This window comes from Hyperolius riggenbachi, chromosome 4 (assembly GCF_040937935.1).
Source record: "Hyperolius riggenbachi isolate aHypRig1 chromosome 4, aHypRig1.pri, whole genome shotgun sequence".
Classification (NCBI taxonomy): Eukaryota; Metazoa; Chordata; class Amphibia; order Anura; family Hyperoliidae; genus Hyperolius; species Hyperolius riggenbachi.
In genome coordinates this window covers 352,116,332-352,138,406 of record NC_090649.1, presented here as the reverse complement: position 1 = coordinate 352,138,406, position 22,075 = coordinate 352,116,332, and the positions used below count along the sequence as shown (strand labels likewise).

At 44.3% G+C, this 22,075-nt stretch overlaps 1 protein-coding gene across 1 annotated transcript in view; it reads right to left on the bottom strand.

Moving 5' to 3' along the window:
- The window catches only part of LOC137504020 (protein ELYS-like), an 831,023-nt gene that overhangs the window by 641,191 nt on the left and 167,757 nt on the right, over nt 1–22,075 (bottom strand). The window contains exon 6 of the mRNA XM_068231910.1: nt 19,166–19,353. Coding sequence (XP_068088011.1) covers nt 19,166–19,353 — 188 coding nt within the window. The remainder of the gene's footprint in view (nt 1–19,165; nt 19,354–22,075) is intronic.

The window sequence follows — 22,075 nt, the reverse complement described above, 5'->3', positions numbered from 1 at the left end:
CTGAGTAATGTGTGTACTGTTAATGACATTCCCATTTGCAATTTACCCAGTGGTAAGGGACACTTTCTTGGTAAAGGAAATGCTAAGACAACACAGGTCTGAAAGTCCTGGCCACAACAATTAACAAGGAAAGGAGCAGGGGAAATACTGGGCTGCATTAGAGGGAGTGAATAATTGCTGCACTTGGAGGCCTGGAGGAGGTATTGGCTGCATTTAAGGGATAAGAGGGGTTAATGGCTGCAATACTGTATGCAGTGCAGTCATTAATCCCTCCTGTCCCCAGACTTCCCAATTCTGATCCCCAAGTGCAGCCATTCATTTTGCTGAGTAGACTTATACTTGATTCAATAAAAAAAATCCAGCTTAAGAGGGTTGAATATTGGAGTCGACTTATACACAAGGTCGACTTGTATTTGAGTATATACAGTATACATTTTGGGCAGAAATCAGAGCCGGCCTTTGGGGGTGGCAAGTGGGGCAATAGCCCCAGGCCCCGCGCCTGAGGAGGCCCCGCACCCTCTGCAATGCTGGGGAGAGCGGGCATAGTTGTTAAAACTCACGTGTCTTCATCCGATGCTCAGAGCTACCATCTATTTCCTCTCCCAGCATCTGTGTATTGGTACCAGCGCCCCCTATGATGACGTGACCGCATGTCACCACAGGGGGGAACTGTTACCAATACACAGATGTTGGGAGGGGAAATAGATGGTAGCTGTGACTGTGAGCATCGGTGAAGACACGTGAGTTTTAACAACTATGCCCGCTCTCCCCAGCACTGCAGCCACCTTGCTATCTAACCTGTACTGCGGGGCATCTACCTATATAATCTATACTGCGGGGCATCTACCTATATAATCTATACTGCAGGGCACCTACCTATATAATCTATACTGCGGGGCACTTATCTAGTCTATACTGCAGGCTGGCACCAATCTAACCTATACTGCAGGCTGGCACCAATCTAACCTATACTGCAGGCTGGACCCTATCTAACCTATACTGCAGGCACCTATCTAATCTATACTGCAGGCTGGCACCTATCTATCTAATCTATACTGCAAGCTGGCACCTATCTAACCTATACTGCAGGCTGGCACCTATCTAATCTATACTGCAGGCTGGCACCTATCTAACCTATACTGCAGGCTGGCACCTATCTAATCTATACTGCAAGCTGGCACCTATCTAACCTATACTGCAGGCTGGCACCTATCTAATCTATACTGCAGGCTGGCACCTATCTAACCTATACTGCAGGCTGGCACCTATCTAATCTATACTGCAAGCTGGCACCTATCTAACCTATACTGCAGGCTGGCACCTATCTAATCTATACTGCAGGCTGGCACCTATCTAATCTATACTGCAGGCTGGCACCTATCTAATCTATACTGCAGGCACCTATCTAATCTATACTGCAGGCACCTATCTAACCTATACTGCAGGCTGGCACCTATCTAATCTATACTGCAGGCTGGCACCTATCTAACCTATACTGCAGGCTGGAACCTATCTAATCTATACTGCAGGCTGGCACCTATCTAACCTATACTGCAGGCTGGCACCTATCTAACCTATACTGCAGGCTGGCACCTATCTATCTAATCTATACTGCAGGCTGGCACCTATCTAACCTATACTGCAGGCTGGTACCTAACTAATATATACTGCAGGCTGGTACCTAACTAATCTATACTGCAGGCACCTATCTAATCTATACTGCAGGGTACCTACTTACCTATCTAATCTGTACTGCGGGGCACCTACCTGTCTAATCTATACTGCAGGCACCTTTCTAATCTATACTGCAGGCACCTATCTAATCTATACTGCAGGCTGGCACCTATCTAATCTATACTGCGGGGCACCTACCTATCTAACCTATACTGGAGGCACCTACCTATCTAACCTATACAGAGTGTGTGCTTCCACAACGTGTGTATCCACAGCATATGTCTCTAGGCCCCGCATATGACACTCGCCCCAGGCCCCCGTACTCTAAGGCCACCTCTGGCAGAAATAATAGAATTGTGCTAAGTATACAGAGAGAGTAATGTCACTAACTCATTTATCCATACTCTTTGGCTCTATCTCACCAATAGACAACAACTTTACAAAAATACTCAAAGAAATTGGTACAATGATTGCAAAGGGTGTGATTGCAGAAGGATGGAAAAATATGGAATCACCCTCTTTTTCAGGCTGGTTAACAAGAATGTGTATCTTTTTTGAAAATATTGAAAGTGAGAACATGAAAGAAACATGAAAAAATATGTTTCTTGAGAGATAAAGTGGTATGGGCAAGAGATCTATAGGTCATATGTCAGTGGAGCATGAGGTGGACAACATGCATGCAGGTTTGTATGTACAGTATATATGTATGAATGAAATAGGCAGGGCTGTGGAGTCGGTCCAAAAATCCACCGACTCAGACTCCTCAGTTTAGGATTCCACCGACTCCACGACTCCGACTCCTCTAATTTGCATATTACAATTTTGTTGATTAAAAGTATGTAACATGAAATTCGTCTCTTAACTGCCAACGCTTAGGAATTTTACAAGACAACTGAAGTGAGAAGAATATGTAGACTACTATATTTATTCCCTTTAGACTAAAACTAGTCCTTGGTAAGAGTACTTGTAAAAGGTACAGACCGGAACAAAGAACATCTATCAGGCCCTAGGCAATGTAAGTGTGGGTACATGTAAGAGTGATGTGCAGGTACTCTGCAGGGGAATAAGGAGATTCTTCCTCTATTACACATTCTTCATGTACAATCTGAACATGGATCAGGCCCTAGGCAATGTGACTGTGGGTAAATGTAAGAGTGATGTGCAGGTACTCTGCAGGGAAATGAGGAGATTGTAAACAGACAACACCTCTGTGTTCAATGTGCACAACATTCTCAGTGGATTCCCTGCAGCTCTGTGGGGAGTGCATATGTAGAGTATAGTACTACTGTGTAACAAAGTAAACCTGAGACAGATGAAATTAAAGTTTTATACATACCTGGGGCTTCCTCCAGCCGCCTTCAGGATAATCAGTCCCTCGTTGTCCTCCTCCACCACCTGGATCTTCTGCTATGAGTCCAGGTACTTGAGCCAGTCAGGCGTAATGCACATGCACACACTCCGCCGCCAGGAGCATACTACACCTGTGCAGCACTATTGCGCAGGTGCAGAATGTTCCTGGCTGTGGGAGCGGCATGCGGCCGGACAGCGCTGACTGGCTGAATTACCAGGACTCATAGCAGAAGATCCGGGTGGTGGAGGACAGCGAGGGACTGATTAGCCTGAAGGGGGCTGGAGGAAGCCCCAGGTATGTATAAAAAAAACTTTACTTTTCATCCGTCTCAGTTACCCTTTAATTTGTAGTCACCAAACCAAATTTTAATAACATATCAAATTATTTGATTTTATCAGCAACGGGAGTGCATACATTTGCATAAATCTGCATCAATGCAGAATTATTTCCATCTCGTTGACCATCTCTATTAGTGACACAGCTACACATCAGGCTTTATTCTTACAGCATAAATGTTTAGTATATATAAGAGATTCCTGTGTACACATCATATATACAGTCACAATCAGATATGTATATCTGACCTTAAAAATACGGGGACTGCTTTATTGAAGCAGCACAAGTAACTAATTTTGATTGGTTTATTTCATTTTTGTGGACTGAACACAGCTATTACTGTATATATACTGTATATATACATTATTTTTAATGACTATCATCTGAGAAATAGAACATTTTATCATATTTTCTATTTTAATTACAGTTACAAATTCATTAGGAGTCGGAGTCGGGTGCATTTTTTCCCGACTCCGACTCCAGGCACCCAAAATTGCCCGACTCCACGACTCCGACTCCACAGCCCTGGAAATAGGAGAATGTTGCGATAGTGGAGAATGAGGCAGACAGCAAATATGTATGTGCACAAGTATGTGCGTGCTAGTGTGCGTTCGTAGGAATAAAACAAGGAGATGAAATGGTTGGAGGATGGAGGATGGATGTTCCAACAAAGTTGGAAACTAAACTAGGCAGATTGTGTGTGTGTGTGTGTGTGTGTGTGTGTGTGTGTGTGTGTGTGCGTGCGTGCGTGCGTGCGTGCGTGCGTGCGTTGAACGAAACTTGGTATACAGATCCCTTACTACCTGGGATGATATGTTCTGCGCCCCCCCGTGCACACCTGGGCGGAGCTACAAACAGCCAATCAGATTCCACCCATTCAAGTGAATGGAAAAGGCTGCCATTCTTACAGCGATTGAGCCAGAGCCCCCACACTTGGCACAGTTGGTCACTTGGTGACAGAGGTTGCAAATCCAGGAAAAGTGGGTGGAGCATAAAACAGCCAATGAAATTTCAGACATTCATTTTAAATGGACAAATGTAAACTGCAGCCATTCTTACACTGTTAATCGCAGGGTTTTCAAACTTGGCAAACTTGGTCAATGGGTGAATGAGATTAATATTCAGGAAAGTGGGTGGAGCCTACAACAGCCAATCAAAAGTCACCTATTGATTTTCAAGGGGAATATTAAAACTGCTGCCATTCTTACACTGTTAATGGCAGAGGCTTCAAACTTGTTACAGTCGGTCATTGGGTGACTGGGGTCCAAATTCACTAAAGGGGTGTGCCCACAAACAGCCAATCAGACTTTCTTGGTGGATAAACTGCTTCCATTCACACATTTTTGATGCCAGGAACCTGAAAGCTCAAAAACTTGGTCATTGAGTGACTGTGGGTCAAGGTTACAAAAAGTGGGCAGAGCCAAAAAGAAAGTTCACTATGAAAATATAAACTGCAGCCATTCTTACACTGTTACTGGCAGGGTTCTCAAACTTTGCACAGTTTGTCACTGGGTGAATGGGATGAATATTCAAGAGAGTGGGTGGAGCCTACAACAGCCAATTAAAATTCACCTGTTGATTTTCAAAAGGAATATTTACATTGCTGCCATTCTTACACTGTTAATAGCAGATGCTTCAAATCTGGTACTGTTAGTCACTAGGTGGCTGGGGTTCAAATTTGGAAAGGGGGCGGAGCCACAAACAGCCAATCAGATTTATTTAATTTCAATGGGAATATACAAATAATAGATACCAAAAGCCCAAAGTTCATAAACTTGATCATTGAGTGACTGTATGTTAAGGTTAGAAAAGGTGGGCAAAGCCAACTACAATTTATTCCAGGGGAAAATATAAACTGCAGCCATTCTTACACTGTTAATGGCAGGGTTCCCAAACTTGACACAGTGGACTACTGGGTGACTGGGATTAATATTTAGAAATGTGGGTGGAGCCAACAGCCAATCAAATTTCACCTATTGATTTTCAAGGGGAATATTTACATTGCTACCATTCTTACACCGTTAATGGCAGAGGCCTCTTAGCTGATAGGTGACTGGGGTCCAAATTCACTAAAGGGGGTGGAGCCACAAACAGCTAATCAGATTTGTTAGATTGATTTTAGCCATTCTGTTATTGGCAGGGTTCTCAAACGTGACACAGTTGGTCAATGAATAAAAGAGATTAATATTCAGGAAAGTGGGTGGAACCTACAACAGCCAATCAAAATTCACCTATTGATTTTTAAGGGAAATATTGAAACTGCTGCCACTCTTACAATAATAATGGCAGAAGCCTCAAACCAGCTACAGTCGGTCATGAAGTGGCTGGGGTTCAAATCCACTAAAGGGGTGGGCCACAAACAGCCAATCAGATTACTTTACTGGATAAACTGCTTCCATTCACACAATTTTGATGGCAGAAGCCCAAAAGCTTAAAACTTGGTCACTGGGTGACTGGGATTAATATTCAGAAAAGTGGGTGGAGCCTAAAAAGAAAATCAAAATTCACCTGTTGATTTTCAAGGGGAATATTTAAATTGTTGGACTGGACGTCTCAACCAACACCCAAACACATGCATATATGTAATTAGTTATCCAATATATTTCATGACAGAGTAGTCTGGATATCAAGTAGTACAGTAAAAAAGGAAAGCAGAACCCATCTGCAAACCAAAGTACTCAATGAGTCATGTGGTTAATCAAAAAGTAAAAATATATTTATTATTAAAAAAGCACATCATATAACAAATATAAATATCCATACATATGTGGGCATATAAAATTGGATTAGTAACGGTCTGAAAGCCAACGCAGCTCAAATGCCTGTAAGTAAGAAAGTAGCCTCTATAATAGCAATAGCAGTCTGTACATTTCATCCAGAATATAAGGACTGTTGATATACAGCTGTGATAAACGATTCTTTCAATAATGAGGTGAGTTCATAACCCCAAATTGTTCAAGTTAATCGACTCAGGTGCAGACCAGAATATCCTGCTGCCAATGTAAACCAGAGATCAATCATAGTGAACAGATCACAGATGTCCAATCGCAACATCCAAGTATAGATTTGTCAGGAGGTATGCTCAATAGAAATGACCTTAAATGATTCAAGCTGACCAACTCAGGTGCAAATCAAAGTGTCCTGCTGCCAGGGTGAGCCAGAGTTCCATTGCAGCAAGCTGTTCACAGATGTACAATCACAACATCCAAGTGCAAACTTGTCAAAACATATACTCAGTAGGTGGGGTTAGAAAAGCCATCAAGCAGTGTATCAGTAATCCATGTGTCTGTCCTGTGGCAGGACATCTAGGAATTAGTTTGTAATCCAGTAAGATAGAAAACTGCGTTATAGCTACCAGTCCTTGGGGTTATCTGGGTTCAGAGGTAAACTTGCTTCCATAGGCGGAGAATGGCGAAATTCCGTGCATGAAGAAGCATGTAAAGAGGCATCAGGCTATGCATCAGGCTGTGAGCTGGAGCTGCTGAAGGCTACAAGTCGACCGGTTTCGCCGGTAATCCGGCTCCTCAGGACTCTCAGACCGTAAGAGTAGATGCCCGTATGGTTGCTGGCGTTCCCCACGCCATAAAAGGCGTTTCACCCGGAAGTGCGTCAGCCGCGTCCACATGGGGGCGCGGCTTGATGCGTTCCAGGCGCCCGTGCTAAGCGTAAAGTCCCCCGCGCGGCGCATGCCCAATGCGTCCCACAGGAGTCAGGCTTGAGCGTGCGCAGACAGTAGACGGCGGGCAACCACCGCGGGCGGCCAATACGCCATCAGATGGTGCCCCCCTGTCTGCGCACCAGTGTCAAAATCCCCACAAAAGTGGGAACGAGGCATGCGCAGGAAACATGGCAGGCCAAAAAAAGGGGGGGGAAAGAGAAAAAGGTGAAAGGAAGTGGAAAAAACCAGGCAGGGGATATCAGAGGATGGGAAGAAAAGAAAGCTGGAAAACAGGATTGAGAATTAAAAAGTTGGCATACCACGTCCGCATCCAAGTCCCGCCCAGGGTGGGATGACACTGACGGGCTTAAGGGGGAACCCTGCAGAAGTATATAAATTCTTATCATCATTACATATATATATCTAATTCCTAAATTCAATATTGTAAAAGTATAACATTTAGGTGAATAGAAAAGAAAAAAGAAGAAAAAAACCCAAAATCTAAACTATCTTTAATCAATATTATATATCCTCACCTGTGAGGAGAATAAACCCCGCACAGGAGGGGAAAAAAGGGGGGAAACGAAGGAAAAGGGTATACCTCCAATCCGAGAGCAGAGAGGCAGCCCCACCACCTCTAGGCACCAGGAAAGAACGGCTCGGCCAATGCAGGGGGCAGTCGACAGCACCATTGCCCCAACTGAGACAGCCAACAGGTAGGTACCCAAAGAGGGTACCAAGGAGACAAGGAGACAACTATAAAAAAGGAGAGTATTTTAATTCATCATTAAGGCCTGGTGGAGCCGTGGCCTTAAGATCATATATCCAGCGACATTCACGCTGTAAGACCAGCTTCTCAAAATTCCCGCCTCTCAATGCGCTAAAAGTAATAGCATTCAGTGGATTGTGTGTGCATGCAATGACATGTCTAGCTACAGGGGAACGTAGGTTATGCCCCACGATGTCCTGTGTATGCTCATATATTAGTCTACGAAAATTTCGTGTTGTCATACCGATATAGAAGGCGTCACATGTGCATTTAAGCACATATATGACGCCCTCCGTTGAACAATTGACAAAATGTTTAAGATGCACTGTTCTGTTGACATGTGGGAAGGTATTGGATCTCCCCACTGTCACATAGGGACATTGTTTGCATGATCCACATCGGAATACACCACTTGCCCTACATGGATCGGTACGTGCATTTCCTGTGTAATGGCTCCTAACAATTCGATTTGCTATGGTAGGAGCTTTTCGAAAGATTATTTTGGGCCTGTCTGATACACACTGTCGTATCTTGGCATCATCAGTAAGCAGATGCCAATGTTTAGAAAGAATTTTTTGGAACTGTTCTTGTTGTTTATTGAAAGTGGCGATTATAGGAACTGTTTCCATAAAGGAATCTGTCTTTTGCCGATATCCCAAAAGGGCATTACGGTCAGAGTTCAAAGCTCTGCCGTAGGCCCTATCAATATTTGACCTGGAGTATCCTCTGTCCCTGAACCTCTGTTTGAGTTCCACTGCCTCGGCTTTGAAAGCATCAATCGAGGAACAGTTTCGTCTGGCCCTTAAGAATTGGCCTGTGGGAATGCTCCTAATTAGATGTCGGGGATGAAAGCTTTCAGCATGTAAGACTGTATTAGAGGAAGTAGGTTTCCTATACAGTTTAGTGTTAAGATCACCATTTTCTCCCACCTCTATCCAAAGGTCCAAGAAGGACAGCGATCTCTCGCTGTACTCACATGTTAACTTAAGGTTAAGGGAATTAGAGTTAAGTTTTGCGACAAACTCAAGCAGGAGGGATTCTCCTCCCGTCCAAATGAGTAAGATATCGTCGATGTACCTGTGCCACGCCTCCACGTGGCACAGGTATTCGACCCAGTCATCATTGGAAAAGATGTCCGCCTCCCATGCCCCCAGATACAGATTGGCATACGACGGGGCACAAGTTGTCCCCATCGCAGTGCCCTGCACCTGGAGGTAGTGGGCGGCACCGAAAACAAAATGGTTATGTGTCAGAAGGAACTCCAACATCTCCAACAGAAAAATTGAATGATCAAATTCGGTGCTGGGCAAAGTATCCAAAAACCTTGCCACAGCTCGAATGCCACCTTTATGGGGTATGCTTGAGTATAGGGCCTCAACGTCCAGCGGCACCAAAAGGGCACCAGGGCGCACATGAAGGCCATCAAGGATGCGCAGTACATGCATGGTATCCTGTACAAAGGAGGGCAAAGATTGTACATGTTTCTGTAAATAATAATCTATGTACTTACTAATGTTTTCAGTAAGGGATCCACAGGCCGATATTATCGGCCTACCCGGTGGATTCGTCATACACTTATGAACTTTTGGTAATGCATAAAATGTGGGTATTTGTGGGTGTGGTACCTTTAAGAAAGATGATACCTCAGTGGATATTATACCATTGCTGACTGCCCAATCAATGATGCCAAACAGTGCACCCTGGTCCCTCAAGACACTGGACGCAGAGGCCCTCTGATACCAATCCCTATTTTTCAAAATACGTAAACACATATTCTCATATTGGTCGTTATCCATGACCACGATATTGCCCCCCTTATCGGAGGGCTTAATCGTGAGCATTGTCAGCTGTGTAAGCTCAAACAGGGCTTGTTTCTGGGCTCCTGTGAGATTATCAGCACCATAACCCATATGTATGGCGTCCAGATCCTTTAGCACCATCTCCACAAAGACACTGACCCTTGGACTTGCAGACAAAGATGGAAAATAACGTGATTTATTCTTAAATTGTGTGGTTTTAGTACCAGTGGTATCTTCTGTATTTGTGGCCTGTTCATCTGGTATATGTCCTTCTTCCCATAAGGCAGTAAGGTCCCGTAGTGCCCTATAGTCTTTCTTAGTCAAGTCTGACCAATCCTGTATAGCCCCACCCAGGGGCGCCATTTCTTTACGTTTGTGCTGGAGTTTAAGAATAATTTTACGTGCAAAGAGATTCAAATCCTTGGCACAATCGAATTTATCAATATTTTTACTGAGTGAAAAACCTAAACCTAATGATAGTACTGAGATTTGATCTTGTGTCAAAGGGGTGTGACTAAGATTAATCACCGTGTTTTCCTCGGTATTTATTTTTTCTGGTGCAGATACTGCTCCATATTCATTTTCTTGGAGGGATTTGTTTGATGTGGGGAGAGTGCGGTGTTTTTGGGAATTTGTGTGTGTGCTACTCTTAATTTTTTGTCTTTTTCTTTTTCTCTGTCTTTTTCTTTTACCTTTGATTTGTTGGGCACCATAGTGTTCTCTAAAAAAGTGTCTGTTTCTTTCTGTGACGTTAGGTTGTCTGGGGTTGTAGGAGGTGATGTCATCTCCTTTCTTTTAATCTGAGCATTTGGAGTATTAGCCTTTTGAGTCAATGGCTCCAAATGCTTTTGGTCTTTATTAGGATTGTGAGGGACATTGATAACTATTTCATCTTCACTGGTAGGGACCTCAGAAACACTATCCGTGGCCTCATCCAGACCAGGAGAAGCAGGCCGTGAGGGTTTTGGCCGAGGCCTACCCTGAGGTTTTTTATTCATATTCCACTGGTAAGCCTGACCCATTTTGTATGACAATTTATCTCTCTCAAATTTGGATTCTTTTTTATCGAGCAGATCAAGATTGTATTTGCGTATGTGCTTATTAAGAAGTTCATTTCTAGATACAAAAACTGGTTTGTCTTTATGTATTTCTAAACGTGTGTTAATTGCTTCAATTTGTTTGTCCAGTGAGTTAATGTCAGCTTGATGTAGCTCCTTCATATAGGTCAATGCTATTTGTGAACTCCTTTCAAAATTTGTTTCCCATCTCCTCTTAAAGTCCTCGGTCACGTGTCGGGAAGTGGGGAAGATCTGAATCTGCATATGGTATGGACTGATTTGTTCAGAAATGTATTTGTCAACATAGACCAAATCCCAGTATTTTCTAGACTTGGTCTCTAGTAAACGTTGCAATCGATTAAAGCTATATAGTATCTCCTTGTCAACCAGGGGTCCAGAGGGAACTCTCTCCCTGTCCCCCTGCAAGTCCTGTATAAAGCTGTCCCACCGAAACATGGCTTGCCAACCCGACCCCAACACTGCCTGCACCGATCAATATCCCTGGGTCAGAGGGCAAGGCTAACCGACCGCCCAAGGCAGGGGAGGCACCCCTCTCCCGTATCCCCTCAAAAAAAAAAAGGGGGGAGGGGGAAAGTGATCTTTAGTAGTTCAATAGAATTGTATATGTATGGGCGGGTGAGGCATCCAAAAATGGGCGTGGTCCGTATTCGGACCTATGGAGGAATTTTTGGACTGAACGTCTCAACCAACACCCAAACACATGCATATATGTAATTAGTTATCCAATATATTTCATGACTCAGAGTAGTCTGGATATCAAGTAGTACAGTAAAAAAGGAAAGCAGAACCCATCTGCAAACCAAAGTACTCAATGAGTCATGTGGTTAATCAAAAAGTAAAAATATATTTATTATTAAAAAAGCACATCATATAACAAATATAAATATCCATACATATGTGGGCATATAAAATTGGATTAGTAACGGTCTGAAAGCCAACGCAGCTCAAATGCCTGTAAGTAAGAAAGTAGCCTCTATAATAGCAATAGCAGTCTGTACATTTCATCCAGAATATAAGGACTGTTGATATACAGCTGTGATAAACGATTCTTTCAATAATGAGGTGAGTTCATAACCCCAAATTGTTCAAGTTAATCGACTCAGGTGCAGACCAGAATATCCTGCTGCCAATGTAAACCAGAGATCAATCATAGTAAACAGATCACAGATGTCCAATCGCAACATCCAAGTATAGATTTGTCAGGAGGTATGCTCAATAGAAATGACCTTAAATGATTCAAGCTGACCAACTCAGGTGCAAATCAAAATGTCCTGCTGCCAGGGTGAGCCAGAGTTCCATTGCAGCAAGCTGTTCACAGATGTACAATCGCAACATCCAAGTGCAAACTTGTCAAAACATATACTCAGTAGGTGGGGTTAGAAAAGCCATCAAGCAGTGTATCAGTAATCCATGTGTCTGTCCTGTGGCAGGACATCTAGGAATTAGTTTGTAATCCAGTAAGATAGAAAACTGCGTTATAGCTACCAGTCCTTGGGGTTATCTGGGTTCAGAGGTAAGCTTGCTTCCATAGGCGGAGAATGGCGAAATTCCGTGCATGAAGAAGCATGTAAAGAGGCATCAGGCTATGCATCAGGCTGTGAGCTGGAGCTGCTGAAGGCTACAAGTCGACCGGTTTCGCCGGTAATCCGGCTCCTCAGGACTCTCAGACCGTAAGAGTAGATGCCCGTATGGTTGCTGGCGTTCCCCACGCCATAAAAGGCGTTTCACCCGGAAGTGCGTTAGCCGCGTCCACATGGGGGCGCGGCTTGATGCGTTCCAGGCGCCCGTGCTAAGCGTAAAGTCCCCCGCGCGGCGCATGCCCAATGCGTCCCACAGGAGTCAGGCTTGAGCGTGCGCAGACAGTAGACGGCGGGCAACCACCGCGGGCGGCCAATACGCCATCAGATGGTGCCCCCCTGTCTGCGCACCAGTGTCAAAATCCCCACAAAAGCGGGAACGAGGCATGCGCAGGAAACATGGCAGGCCAAAAAAAGGGGGGGGAAAGAGAAAAAGGTGAAAGGAAGTGGAAAAAACCAGGCAGGGGATATCAGAGGATGGGAAGAAAAGAAAGCTGGAAAACAGGATTGAGAATTAAAAAGTTGGCATACCACGTCCGCATCCAAGTCCCGCCCAGGGTGGGATGACACTGACGGGCTTAAGGGGGAACCCTGCAGAAGTATATAAATTCTTATCATCATTACATATATACATCTAATTCCTAAATTCAATATTGTAAAATTCTTAAGGGCCAGACGAAACTGTTCCTCGATTGATGCTTTCAAAGCCGAGGCAGTGGAACTCAAACAGAGGTTCAGGGACAGAGGATACTCCAGGTCAAATATTGATAGGGCCTACGGCAGAGCTTTGAACTCTGACCGTAATGCCCTTTTGGGATATCGGCAAAAGACAGATTCCTTTATGGAAACAGTTCCTATAATCACCACTTTCAATAAACAACAAGAACAGTTCCAAAAAATTCTTTCTAAACATTGGCATCTGCTTACTGATGATGCCAAGATACGACAGTGTGTATCAGACAGGCCCAAAATAATCTTTCGAAAAGCTCCTACCATAGCAAATCGAATTGTTAGGAGCCATTACACAGGAAATGCACGTACCGATCCATGTAGGGCAAGTGGTGTATTCCGATGTGGATCATGCAAACAATGTCCCTATGTGACAGTGGGGAGATCCAATACCTTCCCACATGTCAACAGAACAGTGCATCTTAAACATTTTGTCAATTGTTCAACGGAGGGCGTCATATATGTGCTTAAATGCACATGTGACGCCTTCTATATCGGTATGACAACACGAAATTTTCGTAGACGAATATATGAGCATACACAGGACATCGTGGGGCATAACCTACGTTCCCCTGTAGCTAGACATGTCATTGCATGCACACACAATCCACTGAATGCTATTACTTTTAGCGCAGTGGACTGCGTGCATCAACCATTGAGAGGCGGGAATTTTGAGAAGCTGGTCTTACAGCGTGAATGTCGCTGGATATATGATCTTAAGGCCACGGCTCCACCAGGCCTTAATGATGAATTAAAATACTCTCCTTTTTTATAGTTGTCTCCTTGTCTCCTTGGTACCCTCTTTGGGTACCTACCTGTTGGCTGTCTCAGTTGGGGCAATGGTGCTGTCGACTGCCCCCTGCATTGGCCGAGCCGTTCTTTCCTGGTGCCTAGAGGTGGTGGGGCTGCCTCTCTGCTCTCGGATTGGAGGTATACCCTTTTCCTTCGTTTCCCCCCTTTTTTCCCCTCCTGTGCGGGGTTTATTCTCCTCACAGGTGAGAATATATAATATTGATTAAAGATAGTTTAGATTTTGGGTTTTTTTCTTCTTTTTTCTTTTCTATTCACCTAAATGTTATACTTTTACAATATTGAATTTAGGAATTAGATATATATATGTAATGATGATAAGAATTTATATACTTCTGCAGGGTTCCCCCTTAAGCCCGTCAGTGTCATCCCACCCTGGGCGGGACTTGGATGCGGACGTGGTATGCCAACTTTTTAATTCTCAATCCTGTTTTCCAGCTTTCTTTTCTTCCCATCCTCTGATATCCCCTGCCTGGTTTTTTCCACTTCCTTTCACCTTTTTCTCTTTCCCCCCCCTTTTTTTGGCCTGCCATGTTTCCTGCGCATGCCTCGTTCCCGCTTTTGTGGGGATTTTGACACTGGTGCGCAGACAGGGGGGCACCATCTGATGGCGTATTGGCCGCCCGCGGTGGTTGCCCGCCGTCTACTGTCTGCGCACGCTCAAGCCTGACTCCTGTGGGACGCATTGGGCATGCGCCGCGCGGGGGACTTTACGCTTAGCACGGGCGCCTGGAACGCATCAAGCCGCGCCCCCATGTGGACGCGGCTGACGCACTTCCGGGTGAAACGCCTTTTATGGCGTGGGGAACGCCAGCAACCATACGGGCATCTACTCTTACGGTCTGAGAGTCCTGAGGAGCCGGATTACCGGCGAAACCGGTCGACTTGTAGCCTTCAGCAGCTCCAGCTCACAGCCTGATGCATAGCCTGATGCCTCTTTACATGCTTCTTCATGCACGGAATTTCGCCATTCTCCGCCTATGGAAGCAAGTTTACCTCTGAACCCAGATAACCCCAAGGACTGGTAGCTATAACGCAGTTTTCTATCTTACTGGATTACAAACTAATTCCTAGATGTCCTGCCACAGGACAGACACATGGATTACTGATACACTGCTTGATGGCTTTTCTAACCCCACCTACTGAGTATATGTTTTGACAAGTTTGCACTTGGATGTTGCGATTGTACATCTGTGAACAGCTTGCTGCAATGGAACTCTGGCTCACCCTGGCAGCAGGACACTTTGATTTGCACCTGAGTTGGTCAGCTTGAATCATTTAAGGTCATTTCTATTGAGCATACCTCCTGACAAATCTATACTTGGATGTTGCGATTGGACATCTGTGATCTGTTCACTATGATTGATCTCTGGTTTACATTGGCAGCAGGATATTCTGGTCTGCACCTGAGTCGATTAACTTGAACAATTTGGGGTTATGAACTCACCTCATTATTGAAAGAATCGTTTATCACAGCTGTATATCAACAGTCCTTATATTCTGGATGAAATGTACAGACTGCTATTGCTATTATAGAGGCTACTTTCTTACTTACAGGCATTTGAGCTGCGTTGGCTTTCAGACCGTTACTAATCCAATTTTATATGCCCACATATGTATGGATATTTATATTTGTTATATGATGTGCTTTTTTTAATAATAAATATATTTTTACTTTTTGATTAACCACATGACTCATTGAGTACTTTGGTTTGCAGATGGGTTCTGCTTTCCTTTTTTACTGAATATTTAAATTGCTGCCATTTTTGCACTGTTAATGGCACAAGCCTCAAACCTGGTACAGTTGGTCATTGGGGTTCAAATTCAGGAAAGGGGTGGAGCTACAAACAGCCAATCATATTTGTTTCATCTCACTGGTAAATTACAAATTATTGATGCCAAGGACCCCCGAGATCACAAACTTGGTCATTTAGTGACTGTGTGTCAAGGTTACAAAAATTGGGTGGAGCCAAAAACAAATTTCACTAGGAAAATATAAACTGCAGCCATTCTTACACCGTTAATGGCAAGGGTTCTCAAACTTTGCCCAGATGGTCAATGGGTGACTGAGATTAATATTATGGGAAGTGGGTGGAGTCTATAATAGCCAATCAAAATTCACCTGTTGATTTTCAAGGGGAATATTTAAATTGCTTCCATTTTTGCTCTGTTAATAACAGATGCCTCAAACCTGCTAAAGTTGGTCATTGGGTGACTGGGATTCAAATGCCGGAGAGGGGCAGAGCCACAAACAGCCAATTTGATTTGTTTAATTTCTATGGGAATATAAAAAGTATTGATGACAAAGACCCCGAAGCTCACAAACTTGTTCATTGAATATTTGTGTGTTAGGGTTAAAAAAAAGTGGCCAGAGCTAACACCAGTCAAATACATACCCGGGCAACGCCGATTCATCAGCTATTATTCATAAAAGTGGATGGAGCCTACAAAAGCCAATCAAAATTCATATACTGATTTTCAAGGGAAATATTTCATTACTGCCATTCTTGCACTGTTAATTGCACAAGCCCCAAACTGGGTACAGTTATTTATTGGGTGACTGGGGTTCAAATTCAGAAAAGGGGTGGAGACACAAACAGCCCATCAGATTTGTTTTATTTCAATGCAAATTATTGATGCCAAAGACTGCAAAGCTCACAAATTTGGTAATTGAGTAATTAAGTAATTGTCTGTTACTGTTACAAAAAGTGGGCATAGCCAAAACCAGCCAAAAACATACCCAGGCAATGCTGGGTCATTAGTAGGCGGTGACAAATACAAATTTCACTGGGAAAATGTAAACTGCAGCCATTCTTACAGTGTTAATGGCAGAGTTCTCAAACAGTTAATATTCATAAAAGAGGGTGGAGCCTACAAAAGCCAATCCAAATTCATTTATTGCTTTTCAAGGGGAATATTCAATTGCTGCCATTCTTGCACTGCTAAGGACACAAGCTTAAAACATGGTTGGTCATTGTGTGACTGGGGTTCAAAATCAGAAAAGAGGGTGGAGCCACGGCCAATCAGATTTGTTTCATTTCAATGAAAATTAACAAACAATGCAAAGTTCACAAACTAGGTCATTGAGTCATTGTGTGTTAGGGTTAGAAAAGTGGGCAGAGCCAAAACCAGCCAAATACATTCCCGGGCAATCATATAGTGTATATGTATATATATATATAATATATATATAATATATATATATATACACACACACACACCGTACTTTTCGCACGGGGACCCGGAGACAGAAGCGGGGGGGGGGGGGGGGAGACAGAAGCGGGGGGGCAGGCAAGGTCAGTGGGGACACATGAGGACGCGGGGGGGGGGGGGGACGACAACAAGAGGACACAGGAGAGCGACCACATGGGGGACCAGAGGACACAGGGGGACCACAGGGTACGGGGGGGGCAAGAGGACACGGGAGGGCGACCATATGGGGGACCAGAGGACACCACAGGGTACAGGGGGAGGACTAGAAGACACAGGAGGACGACCACATGGGGGACCAGAGGACACAGGGGGACCACAGGGTACAGGGGTGGGGGGACAAGAGGACACAGGAGGGCGACCACATGGGGGACCAGAGGACACAGGGGGGACCACAGGGTACAGGGGGGGACAAGAGGACACAGGAGGGCGACCACATGGGGGACCAGAGGACCCAGGGGGGACCACAGGGTACAGGGGGGGGGCAAGAGGACACAGGAGGGGGACCACAGGGTACAGGGGGGACCAGAGGGCACAGGAGGGTGACCACAGGGGGGACCAGAGGACACAGGGGGGGCCAGAGGACACAGGGGGGCAAGAGGACACAGGGGGGCAACCACAGGGCACAGGGGGGACCAGAGGACACAGGAGGGCAACCACAGGGCACAGGGGGGCAACCACAGATCACGGGGGGGGGACCAGAGGGCACAGGGGGGGATACCAGAGGACACAGGGAGGAGACCAGAGGACACAGGGAGGAGACCAGAGGACACAGGGGGAGACCAAAGGACACTTTAGGTAGACAAGGTGAGATAAGAGGGCACATGAGGTACACAGGAGAACAGCATTTGAGGGAGGGCATGTACAAGACACTCCTGAAATATGGACGCACCAGGTTTAGTTTATTTTTTTCCCCGTTTTTTGCCCTCTAAACCTGGGTGCGTCTTATATTCCGGAGCGTCTTACACGGCGCGAAATACGGTATATATATATATATAGTGACATTCCCATTTGCAATTTACCCAGTGCTAAGGGACACTGTCTTGGTAACGAAAATGCCAAGACAACACAGATCTGAAAGTCCTGGCCACAACAATTTACAAGGAAAGGGGCGGGGGAAAATACTGGGCTGCATAAAAGGGAGTGAACAACGAGGCCTGGAGGAGGTATTGGCTGCACTTAAAGAGAACCCGAGGTGGGTTTGAAGAATGTTATCTGCATACAGAGGCTGGATCTGCCTATACAGCCCAGCCTCTGTTGCTATCCCAAACCCCCCTAAGGTCCCCCTGCACTCTGCAATCCTTCATAAATCACAGCCATGCTGCTGACAAACAGCTTGTCAGAGCTGGCTGTGTTTATCTCTATAGTGTCAGTCTGCTGCTCTCCCCGCCTCCTGCAGAACTCCGGTCCCCGCCTGCATCCCTTCCCTCCCTGCTGATTGGAGGGAAGGGATGGGGGCAGGGACCGGAGCTATGCAGGAGGCGGGGGAGCAGCCGAGACTGACACTACAGATGTAAACACAGCCTCACAGCACGGCTGTGATTAATGGGGGATTGTAGAGTGCAGGGGGACCTTAGGGGGGTTTGGGATAGCAACAGAGGCTGGGCTGTATAGGCAGATCCAGCCTCTGTAAGCAGATATTCTTTAAACACACCTCGGGTTCTCTTTAAGGCACGGCAGGGGTTATTGACTGCAATACTTTATGCAATGCAGTCATTAATCCCTCCTCGTCCCCAGACTCCCCGATCCTAATGGTGTTTCTTAGAAGCACAAAAAATGAAGAAATAACTCTTTAAAAGATATAAATTTGTAGGGGTACAGAAAGCTTTACATAAAGGTCTAAAAACTCAACATGGGCAAACATTAATTCCACAACAAATCCACTACTGCCTGACACATTGCAATATACAGCTTCGTCAGAGGCCCAATCCAAATTTTCTCTTCTGCACTCATACTTGTAATTAAATTCTGATTGGGAAAGATAATCACTTTGCCAATGTAACAAAAAAAACATTAAACACTATGCATGCTCTAGTGAAAAACAGAGTGTGCCACTCGATCCCACATGCTTTGCTGGTCCTCGCTCCCTGACTATACATGCTGAATTGGGCAGAAGGGAACAACTGTTTGAGTACAATGAATTAGAAATTGTTAAAAAAAAACAAAAACGTACTTGTTGGCCAGAAGTACAGTGATATGCAGCTTGACTTCTTCACAAGTGAGTGCTGCAGGCTTTATTGCTTGAATGTAGCGCAATGCTTGTCTGTGGACTCCTTGGCACATTAAAGTTTCAATAATTTGATTATGCTGCCACGGCATCAATCGGCTTGCAGCTGGATGAAGAATGCAATCCACCGAATTCTTAAAAAAAAAAAAAAAAAAAAAAATTACCACGTTATGCTTTTTCTTTTAGAAAAAAATAAATAAAAGTTCATTTACATACCCTATGTTTTATTTGTTCTGCTTTTAAAAGCTTTGTATAATTGTTGATCTGATCAATAAAGCTTGATAATACAAAAAAAAGTTCATTTACAGTTGTACAGGCCTTGATTTACAGAGAATCTCTGAAGGTATGAGAGAGTATGGGTGCAACAACAAGAGTTAAACAACAAAGTTTAATTCATAACTCTGTAGTGGTTCACCCTATATGCAAATTCAGACAGGGAATCACAGCTTATTAAATTTAATTGGCTACTTCCAAATTTGTGTGCAGGGGGAAATAAAACCTGCATTAGATTTTCAGACGACACAAGCTGAATCGTTTTAGCCTTCTATGGCACAGCTAGGAGGATTCGGATGCGTAATCTCATCAGCACAAGTGGCAGCGTGGAAAACCGGCCTTACCATTATGTCTGTTACAGTGATGAGCATCCACAATGCGGCAGTCTTAAAGAGGAACTGCAGTGAAAATAATGTACTGAAATAAAGTGGTTAATTTTGACAATATTTATAAATTATTTAGTCAGTGATTGCCCATTGTAAAATATGTCCTCTCCCTGATTTAGTCTGAAATTTATCACATGGCAACATTTTTACTGCTGGCAGGTCATCTCTGTGAAAGGACGTCACCAACGAAACACAAGAGACGGCACACAAATGGCTGCAATGATATTGCTGTATTCGGAACAAGAGCACACTACATGTTACGGATATTACATCCTTCCGCAGGTGTATAACCGTAGTGTGCTCTTGTTCCGAATACAGCAATATCATTGCAGCCATTTGTGTGCCGTCTCTTGTGTTTCATTGGTGACGTCCTGAAGCCGTAGGAGCAATCCGGCTGAGACAAGGCACCGGCCAGATTTTGGTCCAGGGGACCTAACACACGAGTTCTCCAGGCATCTACTGTTGGTGGATCTCTGTGAAAGGAGATGCTGCTGCTTTTTTTGGCAGTTGAAAACAGCTGTTATTTCCTGCAATTTCCTACAATGCAACAAGGCTCCCACAGTGTGATGTCAGTACATAGGTGCTGACATCACCTGTGGGAGGGGTTAACCACAACATCTGCCACAGAGAGCCCAATGCTGATCTGTCTGAGAAAAGGTAAAGATTTCTCATGGGAAATGGGTTATCAGCTACTGATTCGGATGAAGTTCAAATCTTGGTTACACTTCCTCTTTAAATAGCAATGAGCAGGACTGTTACAATTGTGGTGCCGGTAATTCGATTATTATTGATTTACAAAGTGCCAACATATTTTGTGGCGCTGTACAAAGTTAAAAAAAAAAAGTGGTACACTATAATACAGACAATGGTATACACCAATATACAAAATAGGTAGCAAAATATAGAATCAATACAAATTACATAATCTGTAATTACAGTGACAAAAGTAACATGATGAATAAATTGTATACAAAATTCCAAGACACAAAAGGGTGAGAGAGCACTACCCTTACAGACTTACAATCTAAAGGAATGGGGTGAAACAAGAGGTGGGGTAGTATACAATAAACATACCTAGAGGCCGTGTGTTTTTAAGATATATAGTAGGAGTGCAACTTGGCCTTAGGTCAAAGGGAGAATGGCCTAAGGTAGATCACATGCGTGTCGGAGAAAGTGAGTTTTGAGGGAGCGTTTTAAGATATACAATACAATAACATTTCTATAGCGCTTTTCTCCCATAGGACTCAAAGCGCTTAGGCTCTCTCAGATTCAGTAATTAGTAGGATGAAGTATTCACACAACAAAAGTTATATTTCTGCAAATGCCAGACTGAACAGGTGGGTTTTCAGTCTGGATTTAAACACGCCCAGGGATGGGGCTGTCCTGATCTGTTGAGGTAAGGAGTTCCAAAACGTAGGGGTAGCATGACAGAAGGCTCTGGGACCAAAAGTTTCCAAGTGGACTCTGGGTATGACTAGATTATTAGAACCTGTGGATCTGAGAATGCGGGGATTGCTACACAGCCGTAACATATATTTCATGTATCCAGGGCCTAGATTATTCAGGGATTTAAATGTCAGTAGGCCGATCTTGAATAAGACCCTCCATTCTATAGGTAGCCAGTGAAGGAAATGCAGGACTGGCGTTATGTGGCAGTGACGGGGTTGGTTGGTTAGCAGATATGAAAGGTTGGAGAGTGACAGATGTGTTGTGGAAGGGTATTCCAGAGGAGGGGTGAAGCACATGGGAAATCTTGTATATGTGAATGCAAGGAGGTAATTCTAGAGGACAAAAAAAAAGTCATGTGCAGATCTGAGATTGCGATTGGGTTGGTACCTGAAAACCAGTAAGAAAATTAATGTACAGGGGAGAGAGATTGTGGAGATCTTTGTAGGTCAAGGTTAAGAGTTAGAAATGGATCCTCTGGTTAATTAGCAGCCAGTGAAGAGCTTGACAGAGAGGAGCGGCAGAGGAAGAGCGAGAAGAAAAATAAAGGAGACAAGCAGCCGAGTTCAGTACAGATTGGAGTGGTGCCAGTCTGTTAGTTGGTAGTCCACAAAGTCGTATGTTACAATAGTCCAGACAAGATATTATAAGAGCTGAGTGAGAAAAGGTCGGATGTGAAATGTGTTTTTGAGTTGGAGATGAAGGGAGCTGGTTAGGGAGTGAATGTGAGGAGGGAGAGAGAGAAGTCAAA